General features: G+C 41.1%; 1 protein-coding gene across 1 annotated transcript in view; it reads left to right on the top strand.

The window, feature by feature from the left end:
• Positions 1–13,621, top strand: part of WDR19 (WD repeat domain 19) — an 83,264-nt gene that overhangs the window by 27,818 nt on the left and 41,825 nt on the right. The window contains exons 8-17 of the mRNA XM_016187999.2: positions 1–113; positions 466–639; positions 4,303–4,373; positions 5,098–5,270; positions 5,363–5,477; positions 6,508–6,614; positions 8,139–8,261; positions 10,021–10,170; positions 12,443–12,590; positions 12,715–12,919. Coding sequence (XP_016043485.1) covers positions 1–113; positions 466–639; positions 4,303–4,373; positions 5,098–5,270; positions 5,363–5,477; positions 6,508–6,614; positions 8,139–8,261; positions 10,021–10,170; positions 12,443–12,590; positions 12,715–12,919 — 1,379 coding nt within the window. The remainder of the gene's footprint in view (positions 114–465; positions 640–4,302; positions 4,374–5,097; positions 5,271–5,362; positions 5,478–6,507; positions 6,615–8,138; positions 8,262–10,020; positions 10,171–12,442; positions 12,591–12,714; positions 12,920–13,621) is intronic.

Here is a 13,621-nt window from a genome sequence, read left to right as displayed (position 1 = left end):
TTAAGTGTGGTCGTTGGTAAGAAAGCTTTGCTTCTTTTTAATCTGAATGACCCAGATAACCCAGTTGATCTAGAATTTCAGCAGCGCTACGGCACCATTGTCTGCTATAGCTGGTATGTACAAAAAGCTCTTTACAGAAAGATGTCCCCATGTATATGTATTTTCTCACTAATTATGATACTTAATTTTTGTATGTAGCATTTTCACTTGTACTTCTTAACATTTTCTAGACTACATTTTATGATTTAGTGTATATATATATGTGTGTGTGTGTATATATGTGTATATATATATAAACACTATTTAGTACCTAGCATGTTTTCTTGATAAGTTATAGTCTCTTGTTGTAAACTATTTGCTTGTTTACTGCATTGCCAATAGTCAGCCACCCCCCTTTTGGCCTAAAGTTTCAAGTGTACGGAACTAACCTGCCTCTGTAACACTGCACTGCCTTTGCTGTTACAGGTATGGCAACGGCTACATCATGATTGGTTTTTCACGTGGTGTTTTTGTGGTGGTTTCCACTCATGTTCGAGAGCTTGGGGACGAGATCATTCAGACTTGTGATCATAAAGATAGTCTAACTAGTATTGCAATATCACAGACCATTAATAAAGCCGCTACCTGTGGTGATAGCTGGTAAGTTATACTTCCAGATTCCTAGGAAAGCCTACATAAGCACATTTAAGAGAGCCAGCAAGGTACTGATGACTAATATGAACCTGTCAGTTGTACTTCTTGTCTTCTTAGAACATGTTTGCAGTTGAAAGTGTTTGGGCTTTCTTTTAATAGGGAAAAACCTAAAATCATTAATATGTACTAAATACAAAAATCTTAAATGGAATACCCTTGAAAATCAGCCTTGAATAGCAATTTTTTTAAGACCTGTTTACTTATTTATTTTTTATTTTATTGGGTTAATGGTTTACAGTATAGTCTTTTTAAAAAGAATTTATTTATTTTTAATTTTTTTACTATTTATTTTCCATTTTGTTGCCCTTGTTTTTTATTGTTGTAGTAGTTATTGTTGTTGTTATTGCTGTTGTCATTGTTAGATAGAACAGAGAGAAATGGAGAGAGGAGGGGAAAACAGGGAGAGAAAGATAGACACTTGCAGACCACTTTTACCGCCTGTGAAGCGACACCCCTGCAGGTGGGGAGCTGGGGGCTCGAACTGGGATCCTTACACCAGTCCTTGCGCTTTGCGCCACGTACTCTTAACGTGCTACGTTACCACTCGACTCCCTGTTTATTTATTCATGAGGAAGATAGGAGAGAAAGAACCAGACATCGCTCTGGTACATGTGCTGCCGGGGATCAAACTTGGGACCTCATGGTTGAGAATACAATGCTTTATCCACTGTGCCACCTCCCGGACCACATACAGTATAGTCTTTAACATGATAGGCGTGCAACCTCTCATCTCCCCATGGTTCGTGTCTAGGAGACACAACAGGATCACATTCTTGATGGGTAATGTGGAGTAGGCATTCTCTGCCCTGTCTCTTGGACTGAATACAGAAGGCATGAAATAACTGTTTAAAGACGCTGAAAAGTAAATATTAGCAGGTAGATTGGAGAAGACCAAAACTTAAAATAACACTGAAGCAGCGATGAATCAATATCCCACTTGTCTTTTCATCTCTCTCAGCCATTTCAAGATAGCCTAGAACCCACTGATAGATACCAGAATACAAACAGGGCTCTGAGAAAATGTCCTTTATTTCTGGCTTAAATTGCAAAAAGTGAAACCCTAGCACCTAAGAGTTGGGGAAAGCCTTCAGCTTGTTTTGTTTTTTCCCTTTCTTTTTTTCTTTGATGTTGCAGCCATCAGGTGATCTCACCCTGGCAGGGGCAGCAGTAGCAGTGGTAACAAGGATTCATCTGAAACACTAGTGGAAGGCAACTAGGGAGTGGCGCATCTGGTTAAATTCACGTTACATGTACAGAGATCCAGGTTCAAGCCCTCAGTCCCCTCCTGCTAGGGGAAAATCTTCACAAGTAGTGAAACAGTTCTACAAATGTCTCTCCTCCTTCCCTCTCAAATTCTCTGTCCAATCAAATAAAGTTAAAATTAAAAAATGCTGGGGCCAGGTGGTGATACACCTGATTGAGTATGCATGTTACACTGCTTGAGGACCTGGGTTCCAGTCCCTGTTCCCCACCTGTAGGGGGAAAGCATTGCAAATGATGAAGCAGTGTTGCAGGGTGTCTCTATCTTTCTGCCTCTCTCTTTTTAAAATTTTTTTTATATTTATTTATTTTCTCTTTTGTTGACCTTGTTTTTTTTTATTGTTGTTGTTGTAGTTATTGTTGTTATTGATGCCATCGTTGTTAGATAGGACAGAGAGGAATGGAGAGAGGAGGGACTGGTTTTGTTTCCCATGTTTCCTGATACCTCAATTTTTTTTTAAAAGATTTTATTTATTAGAAAAGAGGAGAGAAAGAATCAGACATATGCTGCCGGAGATAGAACTCAGGACCTTGTGCAACCCGTTCCTCCATAATCAGTCACCAAAGTCTGCGTACTATTTCTATGATTTGCCTATAGTGATAAGCATGAAAAATCATAGAATAGGGGGCCAGGTGGTGGCGCACTGGCTTAAGTGGACATAGTACAAAGCTCAAGGATCTCCATTTGAGCCCCGGGTTCCTCCACCTACAGGGGGTCTCTATACAAGCATTGAAACAGGTCTGCAGGTGTCTAGCTTTCTCTCCCTCTGTCTTCCCCTCCTCTCTCAATTTCTCACTGTCCTATCCAACAACAACAAAAAAGGAGGGGGATGGCCACCAGGAGCAGTGGATTCATAGTGCTGGCACCGAACCCCAGCGATAACACTGGAGGCAAAAAAAAAAAAAAAAAAAAGCATAGAGTAGCTAAAGACTGAGAAGGAAGAAAGTGTGTTTCACAATAGGGCGGCAGAGGCATCCCTGTAGTGATGATCAGAACCTCTCTGTATCCTGACTGTGGCTGTGGGGCTCGGGAATCTCACATGATAAAATTGTATAGAATTAAACACACATCTGCACACAGAGCTAGAACTGGGAACCTCAGAATAAGGTTAAAATGGATCATACCAAGATCAATATCCTATTAGACTTTACTACAGTTTTCCAGGATATTACCGGAGGACTGTAAAGGATCCAAAGAATCTCTGAATTATTTCTTACAAATGCTGCATGTGGATCCATTATATAAAAGCATTATATAAAAGTTCTCATGAAGGAGGAAGTTAGGAGGGAGGGAATCAAGAGCAAAGGCAACAAGGTGGAAAGAAATACAATTATTAGGTATAAGAAGGAATAGAACACTACAACTATGAGGTATAAGAAGGAATGAAATACCCAACTATTAGGCCCATCATTGTGCTACATAGCTTTCATTTGCATTAACTTCCTGTTTTCCCTAGAAGCCTGTGATGCAAAGATACAGCCCCCTTTTCAAAGCTTTGAGCCTAGACGTCATGATTCCAGCTGAATGCTCTATTACACAGGTTTTTCCTTGCTGTCAGAAAGTAGAACATTCTTACTAGCAATACTTGCTACATGATTTGTGAGTTTGGGAATGCTCAAAATTATTTCATATAAATTAGTGGTAGTTGTATTCTCAGGCTCCAAAAATAACCATCCCCCCAAAAATAATAACCTTCCAAATTACACCAAAATAAGAATGTTGTAATTTTTGTGTATGTGTATATATATTAAAGATAGGGAGAGAGAGGGAGAGACAACACTGGAGCTTTGTTTAGCCTGGTGGGGGCCAGGTTCTGACCTGGGTCACAGGCATAGCAAAGCTGTAAACCATCCAGTGAACCATTTCACTGGCTTGGAAAGTTGTATTTTTAGAAATACAACGCTGAGTAAAATCCGTGCCTCATTTCTTCTTGTATGAAAGAAATGGGTTGGGGGGTGGAGGCCGTTTGCGTGAGCACATTGCAGAGAGGAAACCAATTTCATGTTACAGTGACTGACACTACTTTTGAGGGGCAAATGGCAAAGAGAAACCTGTTTCATCTTACTAATGCTCCCGAGGAGGAGATTTTCACATTCATTTTTCTTCAGGACAATGTAAACCTTGTTCTTGAACAACAGAACTATACCAGGTACAACCCTTCCCTCCTACCCCTATAATTTTTCCAAAGATAAAGTATGGTTTATTAGAAATTCTGATATTTTCTTGCCATAACATAGTGTTATCTTATATATTCCTTTTCCCCCCTGAGATCACCAGTCTGTTATAAAGCTATAAATGTAAACAAAGAATTTATCTATGTTTTAAAAATATTTCATTTTATTTTTCAGCATTAAAATTCATGATTTGTCAGAACTAAAAGACATGTATGCTATAATTAACCTGGATGAGGAAAATAAAGGTATTGATTTTTTCTGAATCAGATCGCCACTTTATCATTCCAAATGCAGAGAGTAATGTTACATGATTTGCATTCATTGTAGGATGAATACGATTAACACTCTTCATTAGAGTTCCCTAAAAAAAACCCTGGTGGCAATTCAAATACCTGGTGCCACCAGGGTTATCACTGGGGCTCAGTCCCTCCAAGATGAATCGCCACTACTGGTGGTAGTCTTTTTACTGCCTTATTGTATTTTATTTTATTTTTATTTGATAGGACAGAGAAATTGAGAAGGGGAGGGAGAGATAAAAAGGGAGACAAAGAGACACCTGTAGCACTGCTTCCCTGTGAAACTTTCCCCTTCTGGGTGGGGACAAAGGGCTTAAACCTGGGTCCTTGCACATGGTAAGGTCCTTACGCTCGCCAGCCTCCTTGTTTTAGTCATTGTGTTGCATCATACTCCTTCACTAGGTTATGAATTTATTTTCATCCAAAGATCTATAGTGAATTTTATGCCAGTTCCACTGGTAGAAATCTAAATTTTTTGGTATTCACTTTTTAGGTCAGAATTGAATGAATTATTTCTATTCCCATGCTAACCCATGGTGAATTTCCTAGTCTAAGCAGAGATGATTTAAACCATTAAGAAAACATTGCAAGGCCCTCAAGGCAGTTTAAGTGAAAATATTTGCTTGTTTGCTTGATTTTTTTTGCATAATCTTTTATTACATCAATTTTTCAGGGTTGGACACCTTGTCCTGGACGGATGATGGCCAGTTGCTGGCCGTGTCTACCCAGAGGGGCTCACTCCATGTTTTCCTGACCAAACTCCCCATCCTCGGGGACACCTGCAGCACAAGGATTGCATGCCTCACCTCCCTGCTTGAGGTCACAGTGGTCAACTCTGTTGAAGGAGTATGGACAATGCAATTATTTTTAAATTGTACTTACCAGTTAAACCAAGTTTTAGCAGTTGACTTAGTACTATTACTTTTCTAATCTGATAGGAGCCACCAATCACAATTTCTGTTGACGTGGAACCCAGCTTCATAGCGGTCGGTCTCTACCATCTGGCTGTGGGGATGAACAACCGAGCTTGGTTTTATGTCCTCGGAGAGAATGGCAAGTTGAGCTCCAGTTGTTGCTTGCTTACCCTGCATGTAATTTCTGTCATTTTTGTTTCGGAAACACTGAAATTTTCTTATGCTTCCTCTCCCCCGTTCAGCTATCTCTTTTATAGCTGATATGATTCTCTGAATCCTCTGAAGTATTTGCATAATTTGGGGAAAGATTTTATTTTTTTCCTCTTGTGGTAGAGCCAGCATAGTACAGTGGGCAGAATATCAGCTCTAGAATTGGAGATGCCCTGGATTCTGATTTCCCTCTAGCTGTTTCAGCAAGATGACTGTAGAGAAATTATTTCACCCCTGTAAGCCTTGATTTATTCATCTGAGAAATTCATCTGAAGGTTTTCCTGCTTTTAGGGAGCTTTGAGGAAAATCAAATGCAGTAAAATGTATGCTTGCCTTTGCACAAAGACTTTGTTAGGAACTATTCAGGCTAGTAGCTAATTACTAAATGTTTCCCTCCTGCCTCTTTTTAAAAATTTTGTTTCTTTTAATTTTGATAGGACAGAGAAATTGAGAAGGGAGGGAGAGATAGAGAAGGAGACAAGACGAGAGACACCTGTAGCATTGTTTCAACACTTAGGAAGCTTCCCTCCCACAGGTGGGGACCAGGGTCTTGAACTTGGGTCCTTATGCATGGTGATGTGTGCACTCAACCAGGTGCACCACCACCCAGCCCCCTGCCTCTTAGTCTTTACTTTTGCTTTTTTTTTTCTTTTTCTTTTTTCTTACCCTTTCCTCCCTCTCCACTTATTTCCTCCCAAGAAATCAGACATCCTCAGGTATTCTCCTCAGATGGATTACACCAGTAAACCTGTTGTCACTAAGGTATAGTTTTTGATGGTTTTTCATGCGATTTTATTTTCTCTGATTTTGCTTTTATTCATCTAGGGTTTTCTTTAGTGTGGCTAACAAAAATTCTTGCATCAGAATATCCTCGCAAAGGGACACCTTTAAAAACTGTTTGCAAATCTTTGCATAAGATAATGCAATTTATATCTTCATGTTTTCCGTTAATGCTGCAGCCATTAAGAAGCTGAAAGATGTGGAGTACCTGGGGACAGTAGCTCGTGTTTGCCTCCATTCCGACTATGCCGCGGCCCTTTTTGAAGGCAGAGTCCAGTTACATTTGGTAAGTGTGATCTTGATGTTCCAAAGGTCTTCTCGGGGAACTGAACAGCCAAGATTACCAAGAATTCTGCTCCTGGGTCTATTGAGGTAGCTCACCTGGGAAGGCACCTGCTGTGCTGTGCACCAGACCCAGGCACGCGGGTACTGTGACACTGAAGAAAGCTTTGGTGCCTTAGTGTCTCTTCCTTCAGGAAAAATAAAAGTGGAGGGGGAGACTATGGTCAGAAACAGATATGTATAGACTAGCTAGAAAGCCAGTGTGGATAAAGGATTAACAAAGTCAGCTCCATTGTGTATGTTCAGTAAATTTTCTAGCTGGCACAGTATCAGCCATGCAAATCTCAATTTTGCTTGTGTTAAAAAGGACCCCATGGGGGTAAACTGCATCAAGAAGTAGCTAGAAATAAGTAAAAGCTCAGTGGGGAAGCCATACCTCTGGGCCTTCTGCAGTATGTTGACCTCGTCACTTGTAGGCAGCTGTGCAGATATGCCTATTGAGATGTGGGCAAGAGAGAGCTTGTCCTTTTTTTAATTTTAATTTTTATTTATATAATGGAAACACTGACAGGACCATAGGACAGGAGGGGTACAACTCCACACAATTCCCACCACTAGAACTCCATATCCCATCCCATCCCCTGATAGCTTCCCTATTCTTTAACCCTCTGGGAGTATGGACCCAGGGTCATTATGGGGCGCAGGAAGTGGAAGGTCTGGCTTCTGTAATTGTTTCCCTGCTGAACGTGGGTGTTGATAGGTCGATCCATAATCCCACCCTGTCTCCCTTTTTCCCTGGTGGGGCAGAGCTGTGGAGAAGTGGGGTTTCAGGACACATTGGTGGGTTGTCTGCCCAGGGAAGTCCAGTTGGCATCATGGTAGCATCTGGAACCTGGTGGCTGAAAATAGAGTTAACATATAAAAAGCCAACCAAGTTGTTGACTAATCATGAACCTAAAGGCTGGAATAGTGCAGATGAAGAGTTGGGGTCTCTGTTTTGAAAATAGCTAGTAGGTCTGTTTCAAAGAGTTTGGTGGTGCACCTGATTGAGTGCACATATTACAATGTGTAAGAACCCAGGTTTGAGCCCCTAGTTCCCACCTGCAGGGAGATAGTGGTAAAGCAGTGTTGCAGGTGTCTCTCTGTCTCTCTCCTCCTCTGTCACCCCCTTCCCTCTTGATTTCCGGCTATCTCTATCCAGTAAAGATTAGATTTTTTTAAAAAAAAGTTTCTACACCAGGGCATCTCCTGCATCTGTTCCTTGGCTCTATGCTTCTGGCAAGTCAAAGGGATCAGCCACCAGATGGCTGCAGGGCCTGCTGGGAGCCAGCCTACTACAGAGGGCAGCCTGAAGTGCCCTGCTGACAAGCTGCACCTCCTGCTGGGTCTCTCTGAGTAAAGTCACCTGTGCGAGTCTTGTGAGTCTGAATCTTTAGCCAAGCTTAAGAAACAGGCATTCCTCCACTTCTAGGTATTGAAGACCAGGCTTACTCAAGTCTATGAGCCATTATTACCCTTTACGTTTCAGATAGAAAGTGAAATGTTGGATGCTCAGGAAGAACGCGAGACGCGACTTTTCCCACCGGTGGATGAGAAGTGCCGCATTTTGTGTCACGCACTGACTGGTGACTTCCTCATCTATGGGACAGATGTACGTAGCATTATCTTTAAGATGAACTGTAGGGGTCTTACCTTTACTTTGTAGTATAGATTTGTTAGATACGATACAAACATTAGATTTATAACCACATACTATGAATATGTATCTGTAAAGCATTAGGTAGTATTATTTGCTAGTATCAAGTGCTGTTGTGATTATAAATCATTTTAGTGGCATCTGGTCATAATAACACTTTCATTGCTTACCCGATGCTGCTTAACCGCTCTAAGCCTCAATTTATGCATCTAAGTTCCTTGAAGTTTTAATTGGGGTCCGAGTCCAGCCCCACTGGACTGGGCAAAGCTATGGTGGTGTCTTACCCTCTCTCCTTCAGCCTCTGTCTATCTGAAAAAAGTTCGTCTGGAGTCATGAAGCCCCTATCTATAACAACATAAAGAGATGTAGCCATGTCACAAGCACAGACCCTTACCTTTACATCTCCAGTACCTGCACTTCATAAGCTGTTAGTAAATAGTAACATGACTTGAATAATGAATTTCACTTCACTGTGCTGATTCAAAAAATTGTATTACCCTATACCTCTGAATATGACATTGACTACAGTAATAAAACTCGACTCATTGTGGGTGGCCAGGAGGAGGCGCACCTTGTTAAGCACACACATTACCATGTGCAAGGACCCAGGTTTGATCCTCACTCCACCTGCAAGGGAAAACTTCATGATTGGTGAAGTGGATCTGCAGGTGTGTCTCTTTCTCTGTCCCTCTCTGTACTACTCTTCCCTATCAATTTCTGTCTGCTTTATCAAACAAAAAATAAAAAGTATTTATGAGAGAACCAGAACATCACTCTAACATATGTAATGCCAAGAGTTGAACTTGGGGCTTTATGCCTGAGAGTGCAGGGCCTTATCCACTATGCTACTTCCTGGGCCACTGCTCTCTCTCTCTCTCTCTATTTATTTATTTATTTATTTATTTATTTATAAAAAGGAAACACTGACAAAACCATAGGATAAGAGGGGTACAACTCCACACAGGTCCCACCACCAGAACTGTGTATCTCATCCCCTCCCCCTGATAGCTTTCCTATTCTTTAACCCTCTGGGAGTATGGACCCAAGATTATTGTGGGATGCAGAGGGTGGAAGGTCTGGCTTCTGTAATTGCTTCCCTGCTGAACATGGGCGTTGGCAAGTCAATCCATATTCCCAGCCTGCCTCTCTCTTTCCCTACTAGGGTGGCATCCCCAGTGCTGTGGCATTTTTCTCTCTGTCATTGTCATTATTACTATTTTTATATTTTTTGCCACCAAGGTTTACTGGGGCTCAGTGCTGGCACTACAAGTCTACCACTTTCAGCAGAGAAATTGAGAGAGGATGGGGAGAGAAAGAAAGGGAGAAAAAGATAGTCTGCTGGTGAAGCAGACCCCCTGCAAGTGGAGAGTGGGGGTTTGAATCCTGGTCCTTGCACTTGGTGTTATGTGTGCTAAATCAGGTGCACCACTGGCCACCAGACCCCCTACACCCCCTTTTCTATTTGAAAAACTTGTGCTGGAGCAGTGAGGACCAAGTGACAACCAAAAAAAAAAAAAAAGTTTGTGTGTGTATATGTGTATACATATATATATATATGTATATATATGTGTGTGTGTATATATATATATATATATATATACACACAAATAACCTTTTTTACTCTTCATATAAAGATGGATGTTCAACTTAAATGCTGCAAGTCAATATTTCCTTGACCATCCTTTCTATTTCTCTGACTGGGTTTCCTTTTTAGACTGGTGTTATTCAGTATTTCTACATTGAAGATTGGCAATTTGTTAATGAGTATCGACATCTTGTTGGTGTGAAAAAGATTTTTCCTGACCCAAATGGAACCAGATTAGTTTTCATTGATGAAAAAAGTGAAGGATTTGTCTACTGTCCAGTAAGTCTATAAAAAAAATTGAATGCTTTTTCAAAATGCAATATATGAAGAAAAATTTTTAAATATCTATTTCACATATAAGATCATTTTCTCTTAAACTGTGCCAAAGGTTATAATATTTTATTATGGTTGTGAATAATTTCTTTACTACTTACATAAACAAAACGTTTCCCATTATTTTGAAATCTGTAATAATGTCAGTTGTTTGGAAAAAAAATAGTTACTCTGGTCCACTTAAACCTTGAGCTGAATAGTATTCCCGTGTATTTTCTCCGAGTTTGCAATCAACTAGACAAGACAGGCTTGTACCCTGTCTAGCTGCTCACCCCAGTTGATCTTTCTCTTTCCTTAAAAGTTCTGAACATGGGGAGCTGGGTGGTAGCGCACCAAGTTAAGTCCACGTGTCGCAAAGTACAAGGACCAGCAAAGGATCTGGGTTTGAGTCCCTGGCTCCCCACCTGCAGGGGGATTGCTTCACGGGTGGTGAAGCAGGTCTGCAGGTGTCTTACCTTTCTGTCCCCCTCTCTGTCTTCCCTTCCTCTCTCAATTTCTTTCTGTCCTATCCAACAACAACAGCTATAACAACAATAACAACTACAACAAGGGCAACAAAATGGGAAAAATGGCCTCCAGGAGCAGTGGATTAGTAGTGTAGGCACCACGCCCCAGAGATAGCCCTGGAGGCCAAAAAAAAAAAAAATCCTGAACACAAAAGAAAATTTTTTCTGGGGTTAGATGTGGGTATTTTTTGTTTGTTTGTTGACACTTCTGCTCAGCTCCAACTTATGTGGTGCTGGGGACTGAATCTGGGACCTCAGGGCCTCAAATATGAAAGAGTTTGCATAGCCATTATACTATCTAACCAGCCCAATGGACCATTTTTAGAATTAGTTAATCCTTATTTTTAAACATTCTTAACCTGTTTTGAAGAGATTCAGGAAAAGGAATTGGGGTTTGATAAAATTTGTAATGCTTGGATTTTACCGTTTCTGCTTTTGTTGTACAGTTAATAATTTAGTATGTTCTTGGTCACACTTCACTATGGCTGTTCTTGGGCTGATGCTAAATAACCTTCCTCTGAGTGCCTGTCTTCTCCTTAGTATTCACTGAAGACAACTTCCCCTTCACCGTATATTTCTAAAAATGAAGACTTCCTTCCCTCTCTCTCCTTGCCCTTACCGTGCCTCTTTCCTTCCTCCCTTCCTTTCTCTTCCTTTCATTCACTTGCCTCTTTCCTTGACCTTTTTTTTTTTCTTTCTTACATATATAACTGGTTTCCATGGGGTATTTTGATTGTTGGCAGGCTAATGTGTTTATATAATAGTTATTGGCCTGGGGTACCATTTCTCATCTCCTTGTGATATGTGTCTACACGGCATTCTCACCCCCAGTTTAGGTCCCTTTCCACCATCTTGCACCAGAACACTAAGGCACCTTCTGCCCACTACCTTCTCCTTTCCTAGAGTCCTTTGCTTTGGTGCAATACCCCACACTCAGTCCAAATTCTACTCTGTGCTTGCCCTTTCTGTCTACTCTGACATCATGTCTTTTGCCTAGACTTGGATGGAACTTAAAGGGTAGGGTGAGAAGTAAAAGGAGAAGAGGGGGAAGAGAGAGGGAAGGAGAGGCATCACATCCTCCTCTTCAAATTTCCCCTTTACATGGTGCTCTCACATGGAATATAGGGACTTGAACCTGGGCCCTTGCACATGACAAAGTCCACTCTATACTGGGCGAACCATCTCCTAGCCTGCTTCTATGGATAAGTTTTAACATGTTACTTGAAACAATAATTTTATGTTTTTCATTATAGAGAGATATTTGAAATAAAGCATACCCCAGGGGATTTATTTAAGTTTAAAGTCATATGTGAATTAATTAGTCTCTACTCTAATTGGAGCATTTCATAGCCAGTGTTATTAATAACTCTCGAAATATAAGTGGGCTCATAGTTCAGATTTTCCTCATTTGGGGTAGCTTCAACCCTTTTTTCTTGAAGCTCTGTGTTTAGGCTTATAGTTTTCCCACTAACTTTGCCAAATTTTAGGTGAAAAAAAACAAACCCTTCATTTGTTATGTAAGCTTCAGGTCTCAAGTCAATTCTAGTATGGGGGTGCAGAACGGTAGTTTCCTGTGTGGTTGGAAGGTGATGGGGCTGAATGAAGATGGGTTGGTAAGTTGTGCCAGCTGAGGCTGCAGTCAGGCTTCTACCAAGAAAAATGAAAATGATTAAACTGTAGCTTGGGCGCAATTCTGTAATCCTATTTTATAGGTCAATGATGCCACCTATGAGATTCCAGATTTTTCACCAACCATTAAAGGAGTTCTCTGGGAAAACTGGCCAATGGATAAAGGAGTATTTATTGCTTATGATGACGATAAGGTGTACACTTACGTCTTTCACAAGGACACAATACAAGGTACATCGTCACCCTGTTGTGCCTTTGTTGATAAAGGAAATTTTATTGAAGTGAACGGAAAACATTTCTCTCAGCTACTTGTGATATCCGCTCCCAGCATGAAGATGTCTGCTTTCTCCCACAGGCTCCAAGGTTATTTTGGCTGGCGGCACCAAAGTCCCCTTCTCTCATAAACCTTTGCTGTTGTATAATGGGGAATTGACCTGTCAGACGCAGAGTGGAAAGATAAACACCATCTATCTCTGCACCCATGACTTCCTTGACAATGTAAAGGATGTGGGGCCTAGTGACCGGAAACAAATGCTGATACAGACTTTAATGCTGAAAAGGTAAGGTTTTGACACTTCTCCTGGAGCTTCTCTTTTGCTTTTGTGATTTAATGTTGAAGCCCAATTATAATAGATGGAGCAAACAGTATTGCCCTTTGTGCCACAGAACTACTGTTGGGATTAGATATGATAACGAAGATGAGGATGTGTATAAATTCTAAAGAATGTTCTGCTGGGGGCCGGGTGGTGGTGCACCTGGTTGAGCACACATGTTACAATGTGCAAGGACCCTGGTTCAAGCCCCCGGTCCCCACCTGCAGGAGGAAAGCTTCACAAGTGGTGAAGCAGAACTGCAAGTGTCTCTGTCTCTGTCTCTCTCCCTCTCTCCCCCACCCTTCCCTCTCAATTTCTGGCTATCTCTAGCCAATAAATAAATAATGATAATAAAAAAACTTAAAAAAAAGAATGTTCTGCTGTACTGTTGGCGCTTTAGGAAAAGTCCTCTAGAACACGAAGGCTGCTGATCATTCAAGTAACATTGTTAATTGTGGAAGTCCAGTGAACCTAATCTTTTAAAAAAAATTATTTATAAAAAGGAAACACTGACAAAAACCTTAGGATAAGAGGGGTACAACTCCACACAATTCCCAGCCTGTCTCTCTCTTTCCCTAGTGGGGCAGGTCCTGAGGAAGCGGGGCTCCAGGACACATTGGTGGGGTTGTCTGCCCAAGGAAGTCTGGTTGGCATCATGGTAGCATCTGG

This window comes from Erinaceus europaeus, chromosome 3 (genome assembly GCF_950295315.1).
Source record: "Erinaceus europaeus chromosome 3, mEriEur2.1, whole genome shotgun sequence".
Taxonomy (NCBI): domain Eukaryota; kingdom Metazoa; phylum Chordata; class Mammalia; order Eulipotyphla; family Erinaceidae; genus Erinaceus; species Erinaceus europaeus.
The sequence above is the reverse complement of the archived record's forward strand: the minus strand, read 5'-3'. Positions and strand labels throughout refer to the sequence as shown.